Below are 24,089 nucleotides of genomic sequence, written 5' to 3' on the forward strand. Positions count from 1 at the left end.
TCAAATCAAAGCGAGAATAAACTCTGAGTGAATTCATCATATCTGTAGCTTGTGGCATCCTCTCCCTGAAGTGACAAATCTAGTTTAGAGTGAAAGACAAGTGGGTGTGTGTTTGACCTTCTATTCAAAGGACTGGAATTGTTGCACATTGAAAGACTTTCAACAGGTGTACCTGAAAACTGAGGCTGAATGGAAAATGAGTGCTTGTGCACAAACCTTTTGTTTGTACAGCTAAAGAAGGGACAAGGAGAGAAGTCATCACTGGAGCAGGTGGTTCAGTATGGACTGGTGCTCTGCGAGAGTCTGTTTGACCCTTATCAGACGTGGAGGAGACGTCTGGCAGGGTGAGTGTGTCTGTTGTCTTACCCTTCAGAGTGTGACTGCGTAGGAGGTGAGACTCCGTCACACAAAGTCTCAAAGATTATCTTGTGAATACGTTGTCTTGCCCAACCCTCTGCGATGTGTAACACCTCAACTTGTGGCTCCCTACGCCTTGAAAACAAACCAAACTTTGCACCAGCAAGCATTAGTGAAAATCGCCTGTTGATTCTGAGGCGTGATAGGATGGCGATGACTCAAGGATTTGTGTTTTGCAGGGAGGAGGTGAGTTTGCTGGAGAGGAACAAGTACAAGTTCTCCCCACTGGCCTTGCCTGAAGAGTTGCCTGCTCTGTTTCACGGTGAGACACAACCAGCATCTCTGGTCTTTGTCAGACCTCACAAATCTCGACAGTCAAAATGTTTTTGCTCAAATGCTTACATTTCTTGTTACATCTAACATAAAAAAAACCCCCAAAAAACATCCTGATGTTTTATAAACAGCATTAAGCCCATTCCGATCTGGTCCGACCTGTTTTGGTTCAGTTAAGGTTAAAACTCTGTTGTCCTCCATCAACTTATCAGGTTTGTCTTTACATAATTCCATTTGATTAGCAAGTGCTGATCTATAAGCCATGTGGGAAAGCTCATTTTGGGCCAGTTGAAGTATGTACAAGTCTTTAAGAGGATTATGCTGTAATGGCAGGCTTTGATTGGAAATGCTAAGGGCCACTTATATAATGTTTAACCAATTAAGGGGGTTTATTTTTTGAGAAAGAAGTCGCAGCAGGAACATTTTTACAAAAGAAAAGAAAAAACAATAGTCTTGGTGGTCAAGCCGGGGTTCCTCTAAAGTTTTATTACAGAGATGGAGATTGCTGAAGTGAACTGGTGGCAGATACTCAGAAATGATGCAAAAATTATGCAGCAGATGTGACCACTGCTTAGTAGTACCACTGAAGGGTGCTTTCTTGATTGGAAACCCAAAAATGCAGATCTTTTTCTCATTATAACACTTTTTTTTTTTTGTTTTGCTATGAATGTTGTGACAGTCAAATGACTCAAAGTTTGCTATTTTTAGCATCAGTAAGATGTTTAAGATAAATTTCTAATATGATATGTCAAACTGTACATCATGTAATCATTTTGTCTTTGTTTTAAAGAGGTCCACAACGTGTCACATGGTGTGATGTTGCCCCTGCTTCTAACATAAACGGTCAATGACCACTTATTGCTTGAGAACCAGAAAAATACTTTGAATAAGTTCTTAAAGAGAAGTTATACTCACCTGAAAGACAAAACCGAAAGCAAAAATATGTAGATCAGATATAGGACAAAATATTTTGATATGTGCTTCTCAAGTTTTGATGCTATTGCAATATATTTTTTTATTATTGAGTTTATGAATGACTCAGCCGAAAGGCATAAATCTTTAGCCAAGTCAGTCTCTGACTTTTTCTGCATAATTTAATTTGATTATTTGTAGCTTTCAGTGTCTCTTTTTTTTTTTTCTCAGTTACCATCAAAACCTATTTAGGTCACTCTGTCATAAAAAAAACATTAAACACACTGTTGTACATGTGTGGAGCATTTTTAGCTAAATTTGACATTTTAGATGAAAGAGGTGAATCATGTCCTTAGTAGCTAAACATGTTTTTGTACATTCACTGAATGGTAATATTTTATTTTCCCATCTCACTATTATTTACTTTGAATATTTATGTCTGTAATTTAATATTTTAGTGTTTCTGAAATAAAGTCAGCTGAAATGTATGTATGTTTTTTTTTTGTTTTTTTTTCCTGTGTTCGTTTTTCTGCCTCGTCTTAAATGCACTGTGTTGATTTCTTTTCCTCATCCAGAGAGTCTCCAGGATAGTGAAAATATCCCAGAGCTCCTTATACTCAGACTGGTTCATCTCCAAGGTGCTGTCATCAGTGGGGGGAAGGTCAGCAACTAATCTGTCTTATTTACATTTAAAAAAAAAAAAAAAAAAAAAAAAAGAGGAGGGGTTGCAAAGTTCATCTAACTTCCTTTTTTTATTTTATTTTATTATTTCTAGAAAAATGGCCTCCTTTCCATCAGCCCACAGTCTGTTGAGGACCTGTTCTCCGTCCTGCGGGTGTGGTGCTGCCGGATCTCTGCCGAATCTAAAGAGACAAAGCTCCCTCGGCTGACGCTGCAGTGCCTGACAGCGATGATCCACCTCCTGCATTCCAGCAGTCCTGTGGAGCGGCAGGTGGAGATCAAGACGATACTGGAGAGCTACTTCCAACTCCTAAACTGGAACCGCCCACTCAGCAGTGACCAGGAAGACAGGCAGAGCTGGGAAGAGAGCCTGATATTACTCCAGAGCCAAATGCTGAGTAAGGGCATCACTACTGCAGATTTATGTGGCATAGCTGTGTCCCAAGTGCGGGTGAATCTCAATCACTTTGATCAAAAACTTTGATTTTAGTATTTTAAATTAGAACACTCACATTGACTCATTACACACAGAGTAAAATATTTCAGGATTTTAGCTTTGGTGATTTAGATGATTAGAACTAAATAGCAAAAACTATGTTTCTCACAAAATTACAATACCAGATTAAACAACTGAGAAAATATTTTTTGATTTGTCTCTAGTCTAGCAGACAGTCCTTGACTTACGTTTAAGTCATGCAAGGTCATCGCTATACAGGATGGCTGTTAAAGTGGTGCATTCAAGTACCGGTATATTAATGGCAGCTTTTTTGGAGGGGATAAAAGCATAATACAAAAGGACCACAAACCAGAGAAATAACCAAATTTTGCAACCACAGGGTCTGAACTTTAGCTGGAGTCTGAGCTTCAAGAGCCACCACACACACAGATGTACTGGAAATGGCCTGCAACTGTTGCATTTCTTAGCTTCAGGACTGTTAAGCCTCTCCTGAACCAATAACGGTTTCAGAATTAGCAATGTCCTAACTATTTGGATTACAAACGTCTTATGATCCAGTAATCATGTTTTGTGTGTTTTGGTCTGTGTTCATATGTGGGTGTAGCTTTTTGAATTACTGAAATTAGTTAGCTTTTTAATGGTATTCTAATTTATTGAGATATTTGCACAAGAGGTCAAAAGTCAACAATTTTCATTATTTATTTTAGCTGCTGTTCCTGAGATCCTGCAGTGCGCCGACAGACCCGTCCTGCAGGCCGTCTTCCTCAACAACAACTGCTTTGAGCACATCCTCAGACTGATTCAGAACAGCAAGGTGCGACTTGCTGCCCATCTGTGTCATTCTGTCACCATTCTTATTATATCATGTCCACTTCCTCTTTCAATGATACTGCTGCTTTAACTTCTGTCTGTAGTATTTTTGAAATGTCACAAGCGTTTCCTTGCATTGCCAGTCTCCAGCCTCTCTCAGATGATTTTGTTTTTGGGTCTAATTGTCAATCTCTTGTGTGTTTGCTGCATGCATTTTTTTTTTTTTCGTTTGTTTTTGCGCCCCGAAGCTCTTTCAGAGCAGCAGGTGTGGGCCGGAGCGTGAGGTTGTGTGTGACCTCACCACACATTTACTCACAGATGTCAAAGTGGACCAGGTACTCCCTGCTTCCCCTGTGTGTGCTTAGTGTTGCTCTTGGTCTCGTCAGCAGGAAACTCAGCCTCACTCTGTGCTATTTAAACAGGAAGTTGTAGGCAGGAAGTCAGGCTTATACTCATTTGTAAATAAAACAGATATGGTGAGATATGATAACTGCCATCAGGTAGACTCTTATTTATTTATCTCATCTGTAGCTTTGATTGAATTTATTGACATAGATCCAAACAGTTATCGGCTGAATTCCCTGCTGCCAGCACGGGCCTAAAAGGGCATGTTGTGCTCATCTTTGTGCATGAAATGGATGGTGTTTAATTAAATGTATTCCCGTGTTTCTCTTCTACCTCCTGCTTTCACATGAGACTGCTGTGGGTTGTGTAAAAAGGCCTGGCTCGTGTCCTGGAGCTTGATGTTGACTAATTTCCAGCAGGATTGCTTCATTTCTTTCTTTTTTATTGTCTTTTTTGATGGCTGGTTTGAATTTTTGGGGCTTTTTTGCATGCCAGGGCCTGTCTTTATTAAACAAAGAGGTGATTGTGTGGCAGATGGTACAGATAATGCCCTCATTTCTATTTAGTTTGCTGCAATAATTGTGGTTTACTTCTCTCACTTAACAGATTATCAGGCTGAACAATGTTATTGGTGAAAGATATTACTAAATTAACTTTTAGTAACGTGTCTCTGTTGGATGCTGTACATTTTGAGCGCTCTTTATTTTCATGTAGGTGTTGGAGAAAGGAGCAGACAGTATAACAGTCCATGCCTTGGGGGTCCTTACAGCAATAATGAGCAACTCACCTTCTGCGAAGGTGAACCCTCTTAATGATTTCAGAGAATCAAAATCTATATATAAAGTTTCTATTCATACATGCTTGTTTTGCTTCCTATCAGTAATGGAAGTGTGCCAGATAATCATCTCTGTTGAGCAGTTTTTTTTTTTTGTTTTTTTTTTTTCCCTAACCTATTTCTGTCTCTGATGCACTCAGGAGGTTTTCAAGGAGAGGATCGGCTACTCCCAGCTGTTTGATGTGCTGAAGAGTCAAGGTCAACCCACCAAGCGGCTGCTGCAGGAGCTGATGAACATGGTGAAGTCTACAGTTATTTTTTTTTAGCACAGAGTTGTGATTTTTGTTTTATTGTTTTTTTTTGCGCCCATATATCGATCCGAGTCATTTTAGATGAGACTTTATGTGAGTCATAATCTGCTATTATACTAATGTTAATACAATAAATGCCATTTGTCATTTAAAAGCTCAGTGGATTTAATATGCAATAAAAAAGTCTGTGTATAACATGATCTACATTAGCCTGATTGTATTTCATTGTAACTCGCTCTGGATGCAGCAGCGGTGATGCAGTTTTTCTTGCAAATAAAAGATAAATTGCCCCAGTCGGAGTTTCTGCAGGAATTCATACAAATACTGATCATATGTGGGTTTAACTTTGTTTCAAAATTCAGTAATGTTATGAGTTAACACCCAAATCATGAATTGTTTATTTTCTTTATTCTAGATATATTGCTGTCTCAATCTTCAATACTCACATGGTCCTTCTGGCAAATGTTGCATGTGAAAAGATTGCCTGACTTGCTAATGTAACATTAGCATGTTACCTCTTGGTTTTGATATTACTCATTGATCATTCGATTTGGAAACCATTTCAGTACATATGTAGGTAGCCATGTGACAACAAAACTTACAAAGGAGCTCATATCATGTTTAATAAACTGGGGACTTGCTTTGAATCTTAGTTTCTTTTGAATGTTTCTTTATGCATCTATAAAGTATTTTATGGATGCATGGGATTGTGAATTTCTCCACCTGTTATTGAGTAACAGTCAGGGTTCACCAGAGGAAAGGCCAAATGAATCACTGAGTTTAGGCTGACGTAAATACACTGAAATCAGACAACTGACATGTATCTGGAGTTAATCTTAGTCACGGACTCCCATATTGATCATTTGAAAAGAGCCAGGTCAGAATCGTATCTGGTTTTGATCGTTGACTGCTTTACTCTGTCTGTGTTTGAGCTTCTGTTTTTGTCTTCACCTCAGGCAGTGGAGGGCGAGCACGTCCACGCTCATCATCTTGGCATTAGCAACGACCAGCCCTTGCTGCTGCTCCTGCAGTGGCTGCCTGACCTGTCCGGTCAGAGGGACCTCCAGCTGCTGGTGGCCCAGTGGCTGGCGGCCGTGTCCGGAGGCTCCAGGTCGTGCCGCACCGTGGCTGTGGAGGCTGGCATGGTGGGCGCCTTACTGCAAGTGCTCTCCCAACCCCAGAGTCTGGACAGGCAGTGTGCAGACGCCCTGCTGGGCCTCTTGCAGGACCTGGGTTCTCTCTGTATGAGACCAGAGGAGCTGAAGAGCCTCCTTAGACTCCTCAGGATGGATCAGGACAGCGGTGCTGTGGGAGGGAAGATACACCCTTATTGCACCCGTATGATATGCGTGCTTTCAGCCATGGCAGCCAGAGAGGGCCGGGACAGCGCTCTGCAATATTTTGATCTCACACCGCCTATGGCAGGGATTATGGTCCCGACAGTCCAGCGCTGGCCAGGGAGTGGGTTTGCATTTCATGCTTGGCTCTGCCTCAACATGGACTTCCCATCTTATCACTCCGAGTTCTTTAATAACAATAAACATCCTTCCAACACTGACAAGGGGTCTCAATATGACATGGGAAAAGGGCCACGCAGAAAGCAACTCTATAGGTAAAGAGGACATTGCTTTGAGGTTAATTTGATCCCAGATATTCTTGTATGTTTTCGACTAACACATTTCTTCTTGTGTAAAGTTTCTTCACAGCAAGTGGAACTGGGCTAGAGGCATTTTTCACCATGGAGGGTGTGCTGGTAGTAGCTGTTTGCACTAAGAAGGACTACATGGCTGTTGCTTTGCCTGAATACCCACTCATTGACTCACGCTGGGTGAGTATAAACACTCATAACATAGACGTTTGTTTTGGGGAAGTATTTGTCGTTATTCAGCAAAGTTTAGAAGAGATTCAACGTGTCGTATTAGTGGTACTTTTACAATCCAAGTGTCTTTTTCATACCTGTACCGAATTTCAACTCCGACTGCGTCTGCTATACAGAGCTGTGGATGTCTACAGCTCCTCCAGAGTTACCACAGGCATCTTAGCTCTTTCTCTGGTCAATTCTCTCTGTTACCTAATCCTGCATTAGCCTTCATTGGATTCCCTATGATCCTGTTTGTTCTTCAATAGTTTCAGAGAATAATTTGGATTGAAGCCAACAGGTGGACTACGGTTTAATAGAAGGTTACTTGTTTCATTTCTGATTTAGTTGCACTGTAATGTATTTAGAGGCATCAGCAAAAAAAAAAAAAGGGGCCTGATTGCGATTGCTGACCAGACTTGTGAGATTTTTATTCATAAAAGGTTTAAAAATCCACGTATTAATATTGTTCCACTTCACAATTATTCAGTGTTTTTGTTAGTCTATTGTGTAAAAACACAATAAATTACACAGAAATTTGTTTAATGTGATAAAATTTTAGAGAAAAATGGCAACTTTTTCAAAGCCCTGTTGTTTTATCTTCCTTCCAGCATTCAGTGGCTGTAGTCCATATACCAGGGCGGCGACCTTTTGGTCAGAACCTGGTAACGGTCTACATCGATGGAGAGCAACAAAAAACTGCTCAGCTTCGTTTTCCATCTTTTAGTGAGGTAAACAAAATATATTTTTCTATTCCAGGTCGACTTTAGTGAAGTGTTTCTGATATTCTAACTTTCTCTCTCATAACCTGGCCTGACGCTGCAGCCGTTTATCTACTGCGGCATCGGCTCCGCAGGCCACCGCACCACTACCACCACCACGTCGCCGAACCTTCCCTCATCCTTCACGACCTGCCCGTCACCAGAGTTTGCCTTCCCGCCCCACGCTCCTTCCCTCCTCCGCTCCCAATCCTTCCCAGCGTCCTTGGCGGGAGGGCGGTGGGGGTCTATGGCAGACTCCCCGGTGCACACCATTTCAGCAGGACTGCAGGACACAGAGTGGGGATCGCCGACATCTCTAGATGGGCTGCTGGGCACGGCCTTCATCTGCCATGAGGCTCTGCAGCCTGCCCAGGCGCGAGCGCTGCATGCGGCAGGTTCGTCACACTCCATTGCCCATATCTTAGAAGCATTAGTCATCATTAATCAAAACTTTCATCAACTAATGTTTGCATACATGTTCATCATGGCCTTTAACTTTGTGCTCCCTGTCACAGGACCCAATCACGTTCCCTTATTCAAAGCGGACGGAGAGTTGTCAGAGCTCAACAGCAAGCTGCTGCTGTACTACACTCCACAGGTAAACGAAGCTCAGAACAACACGCGTCTGTATTGCGCAGTCTCTACCAGATATTAACACGCATGTGTTTTGGGGGGTATTTTCAGGCTTTTAAGAGTCAGATATGTCTGGATCTGGCGCCTCATCACCAGCATGATGGCAGACTAACAGGACACAGAGTGGTCACCTGGGACACCAAGGTCGGAAATGATTCCGTTTGTTTCTTTTTCAGCTTTGTTTCAAACTGAGATTTTTGTTAGTTTTCTGTTATTTCTGTGAACATTTTGAAATTATTTATTAGAAGCTCTAATCTAGATTTACATGGATTTACTTTCTTTTGTTGCAATGTTCACTCTTTTGCTCTTTTTGCTGCATAAAATGGATTTTTACGTTGATTTATTTGTTATGTTAATGCAGGATGTTGTGAATGTGATGGGAGGAATCGGGGTTTTGCTGCCGCTGCTCGAGCAGGTGTGTGAAGCCGAGCAGGTTTACAACGGCGGTCAGGAGACTTCAGACTTGCTGGGACCAGAGCTCACTTCCTCCCGAGGCCCCGCCGCTTTGCTGCTGCCTCTTAACAAATCCGCAGGTCAGCTTCTCCTTCATTCAAAGGTTCTTTAGTTTTTTTCCCCCCGTGGTACACAATGTGGTTGCAGATCATTGCAATCTCAACCAACATTTTACTCCAGCATCACATTGGTAAAGTGAGAATCATTTTGTCGGCTGAAATGGCGTAAAAAACAAAGGATCAAATGCTGTTTTTAGCGTTGCACCAATCGATGTCACAACCGTCATATTAGCCGTTTTACTTTTTTCCACTTCATTTTACTTCCAAGAAAGACTTAACATTGTGAATTGAGTAAACTTAGGTCTGCCCACAACCACATGATGCAATAACAAACAGGAAATGATGGACAATTTTAGTTTAAAAACTCAAAGCTAAGATCTCGAAAGTGAAAAAGCGAGGGGTTGGTGTGTGCACATGAATACGTTCTACGTTACAAAAACGTCGCAGAAGTAAAACATACATAACTTATAATTATGACTCATCTTGACATTCGATGTCAATGACGTGCTTTGTAATGCGGAAATATCACTGTGGCTTACGCAGGAAACCTTAAACCCTGTTTTGCCCTATTTATTCTTTTCCCAGAAGGCAGACTTGAGAGAAACAGCATCGCTGCCTTCCTGCTGATGGTGAAAAACCTGATTCGTCACCACCCCGTCAATCAGGAGAGTCTGCTGCTGTGCCACGGCCCCAGCATCATCGGTGCCATGCTCAGCAAAGTAGGTCCCCCACACAGCAACTTGTTCTAGAAACTTAAGTGCAAGACGAGCTGATTAGCATCTGAAAGTGAACATCTGACCTTTTCCACTGCGCTGTTGCTGAATAATTGCTTTGTAATAAATGGGTCTGGTGTTGCTGAAACAGCAGTGGTCTGTCAGAATGACTATTTGAAATGCATGTGTGGGACAATTAATGCAGACATTGTATTGTTTCACTATGAGTAAGAAATTCTAACCACAGCAGTACAAAAGGAATAGTATTTTTAGTTAAAACTGTTAATATAAGCAGAATTTAAAATGGACTAAGACAAGACAAAATCAAGATGACAACAGACTTCGGTGTAATATTTTTCATTCATTGTGTAAGCTTGTAATTGTGAAACATTTTCTGAAACTGCAGGTGACAAATGTGAGCTTCCTAGTTATTCAGAGTTAATTTTTGTATGAAAATAAGCTGAATGCGATGCAGAGGACTTAAAGGCAATGGTTTCTACGTAGTTGAAAAGTTGAACTTTTGTAGAGACTGCTCAATGTGCTGTGAGGGACAAACTGTTTGTACTTTTCACAGATTTGACTCATGGATGACTCCAGTCAACCAGGCCTTGTGTTAATGCAGCTGAGATGTTCATGCAAACAGACAGGACATGTTGAAATCCGTGTTGTGAAGGTGGAGCAACTTGTATGGAAACTACTTTCTGTCTTTAGGCTCATTAGCTGTTTCCACATTTGGTTGTGGAAAAGATGCACACACACATCTACCTACTTCTATTGTTGCCCCTGGTAAAGGTGTGAAAAGCAGCAAAATATGATCTGTTTTGCAAACGTCACTCTTCAATAAACAACTTTTTGTTTGATTAGGTTAATTCATTGGAGGTAAATAATCTTTGTAAGAAATACATATTACTGGTATGCCGTTGTCAATATACATCCACTTTTGTCAACAGGGCAGAAAATAATAATCTCCTGGAACATTTTGTGAGATTGAAGCAATCGGAGCAGGATCCCTGACCTTTTGTCTTCACTGAAGAGGAAAGGTTCTGGTTCCTCTCTCATGCCCAACATGCTCTCTCCAGCATTTGTATCTGGAAGCTGAGATGGTTGTGAAAGAGGGTTGAGCTTGTTTTGTGAACATTTTCCTTGTTTGTTTGGCCATATGCTTTCGATCATCACTGTGCTGAAGCAGCCACGGACATATTAATACACGGTTTTTTTGAATAACCATCTTAATTACTGCCATGCACTATACACTTTACTTCTACTTTACTTTAGTGTGAGTAGAGGCTGCTTTTCCACATATTGATCTTGTGTTTGAAGGCAAACCCAGCTGGAGTGCTTGTTCCTGAAAGGATCGATCTTATTCTCACCTGATCAAAGTGTGTGGATCTAGTTAACCTCTTAGCTGTCATGCTGACACCTGTGTCCTCATGGACCCGTTGACTGGCATGTCGGTGTTTTTGGGGTGATTAAAGAGCCACTAGCATGTTTCTTTTTGTGATGGTTGGACAGGAAAGCCTTTTTGGGTATGTCCCCAAAACAAACAGTGGGCAGGTCCATGATGTCTAATGGTTGTTATGGAAACTTGTTGTCCCCAAAATGCCACGTTCTGGTGTGGTTTTCTCACTGAACTTTGGAAATATTTTTTCACCTGGTAAATCTTGCCTAATGTGCAAATTAGCTATGTAAGCCAGTCTTTTATTGTAACTCCAGTAAATTAAAACTTTGTAGATATTGCTCTGAATGTTGTTCTCTTACTCCCCTTTATAATTTCTTAGTCTAGATGTTTTTAACCTCTGAAAAACATTCAAATTAAAGGTTGAAATTTTTAGCATTTTTCGTTGGTGAATTTTGCGACTGCAACATTTTTACCTCAGGTGTAAATGTACAAACATGTATACTTCTGAAGCATATCATTTCAGAAGATGGAGCCACTTCATCGGCTTTACAATGAAATAAAAATAACTTACACACTATAGAGCTAAAATGAGGATATTTGTGTGAACTAATTGAGTTAAAACCTGGTATCTCTCTGTGTCTTCTGCAGGTTCCAGGCACTATGATGGACATGAACGTTCTCATGGCATGTCAGCTTCTGCTGGAGCAGGTTTTTAATGAAGGCAACAGCCCGCTGCTGCAGCAACTCTACCAGCACCTGCTTTTTAACTTCCGCATCTGGACCAGGAGCCATTTTGCCGTTTGTTTGGGTAAGGCAGCAGCGGCCCCCTCCTTCTTGCTGAATAAAACCTGTGAGGCTTTGCGTGTATGCCAAAGCTGTCTGTATTGACACAGCAGGAATGAGGGTTAGAGTAGGAGTCAGGGGAGCAAAAAGGGTGGATGGAGAATACTTTAAATTCTCAAGTTCAGGCTGTTGGGTCAAGATTGAGGGTGCCTTACTTCAATAACCTTTACGTAACAACTCTATCTCAACGCGACCTTACATCATGATTTGACATTTCTAAATGTCAGCCAGAGGGATAACTGTGTGTCTTTTCTCTCCTCTGAAGCACATGTGCAATACCTGTCATCTGTGATAAACAAAAGCAAGCAGCGCATGAAGAGGAAGTACGGGGTCCAGTACCTTCTGGATACTATTCGGACGTACTACGGGTCAGCAAAACACATTAAAGCACCAAATATAGCCTGTTGAAGCTCAGTTCAGTTGAGTCTTTCATCTCCATTCATAAGCCTAATGTCAGTCTCTTCATTCATCTGTTCGGTCGCAGTGTGGAGCAGGATGGCAGCCCTCTGTCTGATGAGAAACAGACGATTCAGACGTCTCTGTTTTCGCTGCTGAAAGAGTTCCTCAAGTCTCCGACAGCAGAGGAGCTTCACAGCGTCCTCGCCTACATCCTGACAGTGGGAGAGGAGCAGCAGGTAATACTGAAATGTCTTATTGCCTGTTTTTCTTCCAGCAGTTTGATATTGCAATCCTTTGACCTTTTCACTGGGATGATTTACTCCCGGTTTCCAGCTAAACATTCATCTTTCCTTTCAGCTTTTGTTTCTTTGGCTTCATGTTTGTTTTTTTTTGTGCTTATCTTTTATTTCATACTCCTTTTTTTTTTTTTACACAACTTAACCCGCGCCCATCCACATTTCTTTGTAATTTGTCAGCCGCTCTCCCTGTCTGTCAGGTGGTGAAGGCCTTGGATGTGCTGTATGAGCTGCTGAGGAGCAGCCCTCCTCGGGAGCAGGTGCAGGCTGTGCTGCTGGAGTGGGGCGTGGAGCAGCTGTACAGCCTGCTGCTCACAGCGAGCTTTGGGGACGAGGCCAGAGAGAGGGTGTTCAGGGTGAGAACAACTGATAAAAATAGCAAATTAATAGCAAGAAATTGCTTTTAAGGAAAGCTGTATCTCAACAAATTAGAATAGAGTTGAAAAGTTCATTTATTTCAATAAATCTATTTAAAAATTAATCATTTTGTGCAGATTGAAAAATGAAGAGGCTTCTCAAGGATTGCTGTTTGCAAAAGTGTTATCAAATAATTGAGTGGGAGGAAAAAGTGCCATCATAAGAGACATATTCCAGATATAAGCTTCAGCGGTCAAATTTCTTCTTTTAGCGTTCCGTGAAATGCTGTATTGATGTATTTAGTCATGTAGATGGACAAAGCCTAGACAAAGTAATGAGTGCAGACACTGCGTAGAACATAGACATGTTCTTTGTTTAACCTGAGTCCCTGTCAAACAAATCCTTTTTCAATTGATCTTAATTAAAGAATTCTGGGTTTTCCACTCTACGTGAAATACATCTAGGAATTTTATCTCTTGAACTGAGTTACTGGATTAAATTCACTTTTTGATTACGCTTAAACCTACTGAGGTGCATCGCTCTTGTGTTGTTCCAGGTTTTGTACAAAATCCTCAAGAGTGAGAAAGTCTCAGAGCGCAACAAGCAACGAATCAAGCTAAAGGATTTTGGTTATCTCGGCCTGGTTTGCTTTCTTGAAGATATGCCTGTGTCCATGATTACTGTACGCTGTTTATATGAGCAGGTCCTTGCTACAGGTAAGACAAAAGTTTTGTTTATTAGTTTCAGAGCTTTTGGACAGATTACAAAGGTTGAGGTTCTTATTTGGTGTTGGTCCACTTGATTTTCTGTGAATTGTTTCAAGTAAATTTTTGCCCTTATTGATTGTAAGTCAAGGAAATTCAGCTTGGTGTGAAAAATAACTAAGCCGCCGCTCGCCAGAAACACCACTGGAAATTGTTTCCTTTATGTTAATGAACACATGGAGAGGTCAAAAGTCAGGACACTAATTTAAACATTTTGTAGATAATCAGCGGGATATATTGGACAGAAAGATTCTTCCTAACAGAAAAATCGTATTTATTCAATTAAACATTGCACTGGGTCTGTCATTCCTTGAATCTATGTTAACATGTCTGTAATGACTTCTATAAAAGGGAGACTATCAAAGCATCTCTATTCGTGATTAAAATCTTTGTGAAAGTTGAAATTTATTCCTCGCAGTAACACAGGAGGCATCAACACAAAATTTATTCCACTACAACAAGTGGAGATCCTAAACTTTGGGAAGAGCCAGATGAAACTCCTGACCTTAGTTCAGCAGAAATGCTGTTGAAGGCCCTGAAATGAGGAGTTCAGATAAAGAAACTCGACTTCCCACAGCTGAAGCTGATCCTCACTGACAGGAAGTTCCCTCAGTCTCTTGAGAATAGCTTATCAACGCTACACAATATATTTAGCTGCATTTATTTTACATTGGGGTCTCAGCCTGTACCAAAAGCAGAAGTTCACTTTTCTCTGTAACTTGCAGTCTTAGATAAGATGTAGTTATGAAAAATAAATATCTGGTTTAAACGTGTTGCCTATATTTATAAAATTCTCTGACAACTACAATTGTGGATAGTTTTTATTAGTTATAGCTTTTTACTTTCTATTCTTACTGTTCCTTTAAAGTGCCTAAAAGTTACTTAGAGTATTTTTTTAAATAAAAATTGTCTGTAAAAAGTTGACCAAAAAGTGGTTTTCATCTTCTGTACCATTTATTAAAAATTAGAAATGTTCTAGAGAAATTAAGAAAAATCTATAATTTTATTTGCTGTTCATATTATTCAAATACCTTCAATTTAATTAATGAAGTCATAAACACGTCTTACTGTTTGCTACAGATGCCAGCCCTAATTTCAGAGACCTCCTGGCTGTGGTCTGTCTGTCGCATCGAGCTGAGCTCACCGTCCGACTGGACGTCTGTCGCAAGGTCAGTCTCCTCACATCTAATTTTAATTGCTTCTTTTCATCATGAGCAAATCTGAGATGTCTTTGTGCTTCGTTTAAATCCCCTGCAGCTCTTTCATCTGATCTACTCCAACGAGGATTACGTGAAGCAGCTCGCCAAGCAGCCGGGCTGGCAGGATGTTCTGACCAAACTCTACGTAAAGGAGTCCTTAGAAGTCCACGCTGTGTGCATCTCAGACTCTGGCAACCACGCCTCCTTTGCGCCGAGCTACCGGCCACCGCTGCGCCGAGAGCAGTCTGTGGTCGTCGAAGACTCGCGCACCGACATCTACATGAACTATCGCAACTCGAGGGACATCGAAGATGAGGAGGAGGACGATGAATGTGGTCCCCGGGACATCTCTGAGGGGTTTTCTGATTTATCCCAGTCGCCACCCAGTGGAGGAGGAGGCCAGCTGAAGAACTATGGCAGCTCGCTTCATTTTAAGTCGTTTGATTCGGTGGATCAGGGGAGCCACTCCTCCTCCGCCTCCAATCCGGTTGACATCGTCTCGCCTCGGCCGGATGATGAGGGAAGAGACTACCAGCCGCTCTCCCCGTTTGGCACTTCTCCCTTTGATTTGGAGTTAGGGGGCGTGGGGGACACTGGCACACACACCCCAGCAGGAAGTCTGACCAACACGCCTTCTCCTCTGGAGCACTCCAAACCTTTCCCACCACTAAGGCCGAGAAAGAGCTCCAGTTTGTCTAATATACTGGATGACACCAGCTATGGGACAGACCCTCCTACTGGAGACACCATCTCCAATACGTCCAATCCTCAGGTATTACTCTTTTGTTTCCTCAGATTTTACTTCATATGAAAGACCAGCTGAGGGTTGTGCCTGATTGTGAAGGTTTCCATAATACCCAGGGATTTTCCACTCCTGAACTGAAAAACGTGCCATGGATTTGTATTAAGGTTTCTTGAACAAAGGTCTTTCACTTCAGCTTGTGATGCAAACTTTGTTGTTTGTGATTCTCTCTGTTTCACACATCAGACGACTGAAAACCTTCAAGTATTTCACAGCCTCTTCTAGGACTGCATTTAGCTGCATCTTTCTTTCTACCAACTCTGACTACCTTTCCTGTCAGAGGTACATATGATCGTCCCATCACCATGTTTCATTGTGGTGATGTTGTGTTTAGGCCAGGTTGATGTTTCGTTTTGTTTTCTTCCAAACATAGCATTTTGTGTCCTCTGGCCATATTTATGGCATGCCATGGCTGTCCAACAGGTGTTATTACTTGAGCTGTAGATGTCCAAAGCTTTGAATAATGTTTTATAACCTAACTTTGAAACTTCTCAATACCTACTTTTACATGACATGTTTGGTGTGTTCCTTGGTAACCAGGTAACCACTAGTCAATTGGTTGCACTGGATTTTATTTAGATGTATTGGTGACTATTAAGGCATGCCACATTGTTCTTATCTTGTTGTTAGTAAGAAATTACAACTGTTATTTTTTGATGGTCTCTCAAAAATCCCAGTAAAATGTGGACGAGGCTCCGTAAACTAGTTCTTCATTTTCACACTCATCTGTTTTTACGTCAGCAGACCCCCGAGGAGGAGCTGTGCAACCTGCTGACCAACATCGTCTTCTCCGTGCTGTGGAGCGGGAGCGGGGCCGAGGGGTCCGGGGACGCAGTGTGGAGGGAGAGGGGACAGGTGTTTTCTGTTCTCACCAAACTGGGCTCCTCCTGCCAACTGGTTCGCCCTCCTGATGAAATCAAACGCAGGTGTGTTATGCAGAATTTAACTTGAGATCCTGTTCTGATAAACAACGCAATGCTAGGCAGTGCTATGTTAAATGTATTTCTGTTATTTGCACATGACAGTCTTCTGGAAATGATGCTGGAGTCGTCCTTGTCAGACCTGAGGGACGCACAGGGAGTGTCTCTGCCCTTCTGTCCCAGTCTGGTGCGGCTCCTCAGGCTGCTGCAGGACTTCCTGTTTGCCGAGGGGACAGACAACCGAACGCTGTGGAGTGAGAAGGTAGCTTTTGTTCAAGTGTCCATGTTCAGGATGGGTTTCACGTGATCACTGTCTTGACATCAGATAGCAAAAAGTACCTGATGTCACCTAAATCTGATGTCAAATTTAGTTTGTGGGAAAATCGTATTGCAATGTGATCTAAAGATGCAATGTTTTACTTTGAATTGACTGATGAACAAATTAATATTTTGGGCCAATTAGTTTTTTACTCTGGGTCAGGTTGGTTTGGTTAGGTGTGTTTTCCCTTAATAAATTAAGTCAAAACGTAAATTGTTCTTACTCAGGTTAACTTAGAACTGTACTGGATGTCAAATTAGATTTAACTCTCTCAGAAAGTTAATTATTCTGTTTTAGTAAAATAAAAATAAATATTTTTTCAAGGTCATGGGTAAATATTTGTAATAATAGTTAAGTAAATTGTTCCTACTCTTCCTAGAACAAAGTAGCAAACACAAAGTATAATAAATGAGAAATCTCTGGGTGTTGCCACTGTTCAACAAAGGTCAAATGCCACTGGTTGTGTTACAGAAAGGCCTAGAGAGTCAAGTTTGACTTTTAAACGCAGCTCGGGGTGTAGTTAAGGTTTACTGTAAGGTGTGGAAACAGGTCTGTGCTTTTTTTTTTTTTTTTTTCCTTTCTTGCCGAGGCTTTCTGTTGACAGCTGTTGTTTTGCTGCAGATCTTCGAAGGGGTGGTGAACCTGCTGGACAGGTTGCAGGCCTGGCACAGCACCCCCGGCAGCCCAGGAAACACAGAGCTGAAGGAGATGGCCCAGATCGGCCTGCGTATCATCACAGGATACATCCACCAGCAGAACTCGCAGGTCAGCCGCACCCACAGTCCCACCTGTGGAGCACGCAAACTCTAAAATGTCTCTGCTTTCACATCCTAATCTCCTCGGAGATCAATATCAGCAGAAGATGCTGTGGAAAATTGTCCGAAGGAACTTATTTAACTTGATAAGTGAGTTCAGATAAAGAGACCGTTTGCAAAGAGAGCCCTACAAGGCTTGGTATTCAGTCATTCCTGTTAGGGAGTGTTCAGCATGAAAGGGTAGTTCCCCTCTGAGTTATGACATCTGCTCTTGTAGGACTGTGTAAATTAAATCGGCCATTTGGATTTCCATCACGTGCTGCTGCTCTGATCATCTATAATGCTGACAGGAAGTAAATTTGTTTGCGTAATGTTTTGAGTTCAGTATTTACGACCTTTAGGGGGATCTGCTTTAACTTCTGCTCAGAAATAAATGTTATATTTGCTCTAATGTTAAAAATGTAATGTCATGAGTAAAACGATTCCTAATCTTTGGTTACCAAAACACTGCATTTTTATTCAATTATGACTGACTTATATGGGGGGTCTTTCTGTCTGGTTATTCTGACATGTTGGTGTGGGGAAAATCTTCTGCAGGTTTATTTATGGAGGCAGTAATTTAGGATTGAAAGAAGATGAAGAAGTCACTTTCAGTCTTTATTTATAGTTTGCATATTATTATTAATACAGTTGCAGCTGAAATGGCAGTTGTTAGTGTGACAGGTTACACTGTTGATTTCTGCCACCATTCCTGTTTGAATTGCAGCAGTTGTGTTTATTTTTAGATTCTTTACACCTCTTCAACCAGTTTTTCCTGAATGGAAGGTCAGGGAGATGATACATTATTCATGCAAGATGTTTTTTGTTTGTTTGTTTTTTTTATGTTCAGAGCTTTAAAGGTAAACTGGAGTTAACAAAGAATGATTGAAGGAGTTCTTTGTCTCAAATTGAAGCTTTTTGCTTTGGCTGAGGCAGCTGACACAAACAAACCATGCCTTTGTAGGCCTTGATTTACAGTGTAACCCTCTGAGGTGAGAACAAAGTGTCAGCGTATGAGATACCAAGAATAAAGAAAACAGGAGAAATCCAACAAAATTAAATAATTTTCCTGACTGTTTATTTTTTATTCACATTTGAATTTTCTGGCATTTTTTTCTTTGATGCACCACATATTTGTGACTTTTCTTTTGTTATAATTGCTCAGAATTTTGCATATATTTTTAACTTTGCTAAAATTCTTTGCTTTTTTTTAGTATTAAAGAGTGTTTATCACATTTATAATTTACTAAAGTAAATTAAAAAAATCTACATCATCTTACATGTATAGTTTGAATTTGACTGAATGTGTCTTTGCTCATCTTCAGGTGTGTGAAATGGCCTATTTGAAGCTCCACAGTCTCCTGCAGACTGTTCTGTGCCTGAGCTGGGAGGAGGTCTGCTTCTTGCTGGGAAAGCTTGGCGCCCCCTTGTGGCCAGAAGGTGTAACGGAAGACTCCAACGTCAGTTGTTCTGAGACTTTCGCCCAGCTGGTGCCCATTATGAGGACTCTGCTGGCCCAGCACGCAGACCCCATCACCCTCCAGAACCACTTGCCCAACTTGCCCATCACCAACGGGAGCACCACCTTCGCCGAGGACCTGAAGGTTTACTGTAAAGCGCTGGAGTGGCAGAGCTTTTACCAGCAGAAGGTTCGTGTCTGGACACACTTTGTGTATTTAAAAAAAAAAAAAAAGAAGAAAAGGCTGACATTTATCTGGTGTTTAGGGAGTCCAGGGAGTCTGCTCCTCTGTCTTTCAGACACTTCAAACTCTGTTCTTTGTCAAATTCTTACACACATAACATATTTTAGTAATCCTGTATTCTGTCTGACCTGCTACCCCCCAGATTGTCCCTGAGATATTTACTGCAAAGTTTAGTATTTTTAAAAGGCTTTTGCTGCTTTACATCACATTCCTTAAACTTTCCTTCAGAGGGTCTTAGTTATGGAGCAGTTTATGCTCGAACCTTAGACAAACTGCTGCCAAACAGACACCCTCCACTCCGCTGGAGCTCAGATTCATCATGGCTCTGTGTGACTTCGCCTGCCCATAAATCTGTTCTGTTTAGTTTTCTTCAGCGTTCGGATCTTCCAGCACGTTTCGCACCGTGGCTGAACTTTGGCTGCTGCAAATGTTTAAAACAACTTTTAAAAGGGCAGCGAGAGAATATAAACCGTCCTCTCAGGATTTATTTATATAGATGCTGTGTTTGCTTTAGACATATGTGTGTGTATTTCTATTAATTGAAACAGGACCTCCGTATCTAAGCATCACTTTTTGGCTATCACATACATTGAAGTCAATAGTAAGTTAAAGGTAGTAGTGATGGTTATCTGTCTGTTTCCCAGGTTCAGCCCACCATGGAGCAGTACGAACTGGACACATTTGGGCGTAGTCATGATATCATGTCCAATTTCTGGAACTCGTGTTTTGACGATCTAATGAGCACAGCATTTAAACGGGAAAAGGACAGATCTGACAGCAAGTCAAAGTTTCAGGTACTGTGCGTTTACACTTTGATGCAAAAGTATTCAACAGCTTTAAAGAAATTTTTCTTTACTACAATAACAAACGTCAATTTTTTTGTTTGTTTGCTTGTTTGTTTTTCGGGAGGTTTACAAGATCAAAGACAAATACAAAGAAATGCAAAACTATGTTTTCATTTTTTAATTATACTTTAAAAAAAAACTCAAAAGTGTGCTGTCCATATCTGTCCAGCCTCCTATTTTCATATTTAGCTATAAATGCTTACCATCTGTCTGATTTTAAATATCAGTATAAAAACAGATGGAAAGATCTCACAGCCTAAAGATACAACCAAAGGTAATAGGGAAAGGTTTAGATCAGATCATCTTAGTGTTTTTTTTTTTTTAGAAAGGTCCAGTCAAAGTCCAGACCTAAATCTAATGAACAATTTGGGGCAAAACTTAAAAATTGATGTTCAAAACAAAATGGGGGGAAAAAAAAAATAAAAATCTCTAAACGTGCCAAACTGGTAGAGAGCTCCAAAAAACCTGCAGCTGCACACACTCATTATCTCTGCTCGCTAGATATAAAATACATGCTACACTTTTCTGACTTTTATTTGTAAAAATAAAAAAAAATTGAAAACCAGGTTTTATTTTCAAACATGTATCCTATAAAACTGAAATAAAATGCATTAAAGGTGCAACCAACATTTTGCATTTTATTTTTCACAGCACTTTACAATTTTACAATTTAGTTATTTTATTTATCTACAACTAGTTGTTACTGTGTCTTGTCTCTGTGCTGCAACTGCGAAGTAATTTCCCTGCTGGGATGAATAAAGTACTTCTATTCTATTCTATATATGCATTGTCCACACACTCCACCATAAGACCTCTGTTTTTTGTAGCTAATGTGTCTCTCTGGGCAAACAGGAGGTGATAATTAACCCCTGCATGAAGCGAGTTCGCAGTGAGAGCAACAGATATGTGATCTGGCAGAAGCAGAACGCCAGCCAGCAGGGGGTGGTGTGGCAGCACTGGAGAGCTCTCCGCAGGCTGTTCACCTGTGAGAGGGGGCCGTGGGCCAACAGGTACGACTGCATCTCCCCTCTCAGCCTGTTGTTCTCCCTTTTGCAAGTCAGATTGCTCTGAGTTTTGTCTGTCTCACGCCTGACGTCAGAGTTCAGCCAGAGGTGAAATGGAAACTGTCCGCTGCTGAAACGTATTCAAAGATGCGACTCAAACTTGTGCCCAACTACAACTATGATTCCCACAGTGAGGCCAGCGCTCTGAGGGACAACATGGGTGTGACGACAGTTTGTTATCGAAATATTTCATTTTTTAAAAATCTTTTTGCAAACTATTAAAAGAAGTCGTGTTGTGATCATCAGGAGCTGAAAGCCCTCGCAGCTCTGATCCGATCCCATTGGCTGTGGCTAAGGAAGCGAAAGTAAGCGACATGGAGGATGACCACTTGGAAGAAGAGGACTTCGTCTTTTTGGATAACAAGTAAGTCTAAACTTTTCAAACCAAGAGTGTCAGCCGCTTGTGTGTGTAATTCAAATAAGCACTAAAATATAGAGGAAAGCCGCATCAAGCCTGATTCCTTCAACGCTGCTTTCAGAGGGGAAGGAGAAGACGAGAATCAGAAAGAGAAACTGGTTCTGTCTGAGGACTGTGAGCTCATCACCATCGTGGCCGTGGTGCCGGGTCGGCTGGAGGTCACCACGCATCATCTGTACTTCTATGACGGCAGCAGTGAGAAGGAAGAGACCGAGGAGGGTAAGAAACGAGTACATCTGAAAGTTACACCTCTCTGTGCTATGGTTCTTTAAAGGTTTCTGTCTCGGATGAGTCATAAGTTTGCCTCCCTTATCCTGCAGGAATCGGGTTCGATTTCAAGAGACCTCTGTCTCAGCTTCGGGAGGTCCATTTGAGGAGATACAACCTGCGACGGTCTGCGCTGGAACTTTTCTTCATTGACCAGGCCCATTACTTCATCAACTTCAGAAAGAAGGTCAAATTTAAGAATGCAGTTTAAAAACAGAAGCTCCTTTTTGTTAAAGTAACAATGAAAACGTTTCCCAATAGTCTTAATTTGAAACGATAATCATTTGTAATTCCCGATATTGATGTGTGCAATATTGCAAACTATCTCTTGCATTTATTATCCATCATATCTTTTAAGGAAGTGCAAAGTTAAGTTGATAGCATTTTCTTCTCAGATTTAAATTTCATCTTGCTGTCTTTCTGCATGAACATAAAGCTCCTAAAGCCTTTTTATAAAGACAAATAGAATAGTTTTCAGCATTTATGTTCTGAGATTCACATTAAAGTGATCGCAATCTTTTCATAATTGGAGCAGGAGCACACACGTTGCTGCTGCTGTGTGTGTGTGTGTGTGTGTGTGTGGTTAGTCTTCCTGGGAGACTCATCTCTCAGGCTTTAATTCCTAAAGATCTAAGGGTTGTTGCAACTTTCCTCTGAGTCAAAACTGGTTTTAATTAAGTAAAACTGTCATTAGTAGAGGGTTGTAATCCCTCTTGCAGTCAGGATTTCCATCTTAAATCTATTCTACCAACACATTTTCAGTTTTCAGTGACAATATGGGTTTTTAAACCATAAACACACTTCAACCTAGAAATATGGAGGCTGTTGTGTATTGTCCAAATTATGCTGTGATGTTAAATAAGCATTAGAAGCTCTAAAATGCTACATTTCTCACCTTGTAGGTACGAAACAAGGTGTACTCAAGGATCCTCGGGCTGCGGCCTCCAAACCTGTTCTACTTCGGCTCCCGCTCCCCTCAGGAGCTGCTGAAAGCGTCAGGCCTTACTCAGGTGTTTTATTGACATCATTTTTCCATGTGTGTTTTATCCATTCAGCGCTACGTGGCTCCAATGTTTCCCACCTAATGTGATGTCCTCTTGAATTTAACAGAAATGGGTTTACAGAGAAATCTCAAACTTTGAGTACCTGATGCAGCTGAATACCATCGCTGGGCGCACGTACAACGACCTGTCCCAGTACCCCGTGGTGCGTACCGAAGCACGTTTTGTTTTTCCAGTGGTACACTCTGAGTCTAAGAAGACGTCTGTGTTGGTTGTTTCTCCTCAGTTCCCCTGGGTTCTGTGTGACTACACTTCTCCTAATCTGGATCTGGAGGACCCCTCAGTTTTCAGAGATCTATCTAAGCCCATAGGTGTGGTCAACCCACGTCATGCACAGAACGTCAAAGAAAAGTAAGAGGCTCTGTTAATGCAAAAGAGAAAAAAACAAAAACAACGTAGTGTAGGCCTGCAACTAATGATTATTTTAGTCATTGATTATTCTGATGATTGATCAGGGGAGGAGGGGGGAATTGGCACATTCTGCAGATTTTTCATTTAAGCCGTTTTTTTAATACAATATTTTAAATACATCAAAAGATGAAAATTAACAAATTCCTTTTATAAACAAGAAAATAAACATTTTATTGACTGAGATTCAATAACACGGAATTCCTTTAAATGCCCTTTCTGGTTGATCTAACGTCAATACAGTGTAGGACTGATCTGCTGATTATGTTTTAACAATTAATAATTGGACAGCAAAAGGGTTTTTTAATAGAATTTGAACCAGGTGAAACTAAAACAGCCACTCGATGAGTTTTGGGTGGAACAGATTTACAGAAGAGGGTTTTTAATTTAGTAAAGGTTGATTACTAAATTAATTGACGATTATTTAAATGAATTCATAAACATTTCAGCCTTTAACGAATTTCCAAGTTACAATCGTGCACAATTTTATCATTTTTTTTTAAAATTCTTTTTAGTTAATAAAGGCCAAAAAATTTTTTTTTTTTCAGGTATGAGAGCTTTGAAGACCCATCAGGCACCACCGAGAAATTCCACTATGGCACACACTACTCTAATGCAGCAGGAGTCATGCACTACATGATCCGCATGGAGCCGTTTACCACCCTGCATATCCAGCTGCAGAGCGGCAGGTGAGGACCGTGGCCACCGTCTGATGTCTCCTAGCTTCCCGTGTGTTCCTCCGTTCTAAATATGCGACGTGTCGCCGTCGTTCA

General features: G+C 41.1%; 1 protein-coding gene across 6 annotated transcripts in view; it reads left to right on the forward strand.

Moving 5' to 3' along the window:
* nbeal2 (neurobeachin-like 2) overlaps nt 1-24,089 on the forward strand; it is a 42,678-nt gene that overhangs the window by 10,682 nt on the left and 7,907 nt on the right. For 4 of the 6 annotated variants that reach the window (XM_044117673.1, XM_044117675.1, XM_044117677.1 and 1 more), the window contains exons 5-41: nt 232-344; nt 597-679; nt 2,178-2,263; nt 2,378-2,681; nt 3,448-3,554; nt 3,799-3,885; nt 4,610-4,693; nt 4,871-4,969; nt 5,938-6,593; nt 6,677-6,809; nt 7,451-7,570; nt 7,665-7,995; nt 8,116-8,198; nt 8,285-8,377; nt 8,595-8,766; nt 9,331-9,464; nt 11,506-11,665; nt 11,966-12,068; nt 12,185-12,335; nt 12,596-12,751; nt 13,309-13,468; nt 14,597-14,685; nt 14,774-15,487; nt 16,259-16,443; nt 16,543-16,699; nt 17,378-17,521; nt 18,876-19,199; nt 19,898-20,047; nt 20,951-21,108; nt 21,198-21,322; nt 21,409-21,526; nt 21,642-21,799; nt 21,901-22,034; nt 22,750-22,857; nt 22,958-23,053; nt 23,135-23,259; nt 23,865-24,005. In XM_044117673.1, coding sequence (XP_043973608.1) covers nt 232-344; nt 597-679; nt 2,178-2,263; nt 2,378-2,681; nt 3,448-3,554; nt 3,799-3,885; nt 4,610-4,693; nt 4,871-4,969; nt 5,938-6,593; nt 6,677-6,809; nt 7,451-7,570; nt 7,665-7,995; nt 8,116-8,198; nt 8,285-8,377; nt 8,595-8,766; nt 9,331-9,464; nt 11,506-11,665; nt 11,966-12,068; nt 12,185-12,335; nt 12,596-12,751; nt 13,309-13,468; nt 14,597-14,685; nt 14,774-15,487; nt 16,259-16,443; nt 16,543-16,699; nt 17,378-17,521; nt 18,876-19,199; nt 19,898-20,047; nt 20,951-21,108; nt 21,198-21,322; nt 21,409-21,526; nt 21,642-21,799; nt 21,901-22,034; nt 22,750-22,857; nt 22,958-23,053; nt 23,135-23,259; nt 23,865-24,005 — 6,341 coding nt within the window. The remainder of the gene's footprint in view (nt 1-231; nt 345-596; nt 680-2,177; nt 2,264-2,377; nt 2,682-3,447; nt 3,555-3,798; nt 3,886-4,609; nt 4,694-4,870; nt 4,970-5,937; nt 6,594-6,676; nt 6,810-7,450; nt 7,571-7,664; nt 7,996-8,115; nt 8,199-8,284; nt 8,378-8,594; nt 8,767-9,330; nt 9,465-11,505; nt 11,666-11,965; nt 12,069-12,184; nt 12,336-12,595; nt 12,752-13,308; nt 13,469-14,596; nt 14,686-14,773; nt 15,488-16,258; nt 16,444-16,542; nt 16,700-17,377; nt 17,522-18,875; nt 19,200-19,897; nt 20,048-20,950; nt 21,109-21,197; nt 21,323-21,408; nt 21,527-21,641; nt 21,800-21,900; nt 22,035-22,749; nt 22,858-22,957; nt 23,054-23,134; nt 23,260-23,864; nt 24,006-24,089) is intronic. The other 2 variants (XM_044117674.1, XM_044117679.1) reach the window with 2 other exon arrangements.

This window comes from Gambusia affinis, linkage group LG05, assembly GCF_019740435.1.
Source record: "Gambusia affinis linkage group LG05, SWU_Gaff_1.0, whole genome shotgun sequence".
NCBI lineage: Eukaryota > Metazoa > Chordata > Actinopteri > Cyprinodontiformes > Poeciliidae > Gambusia > Gambusia affinis.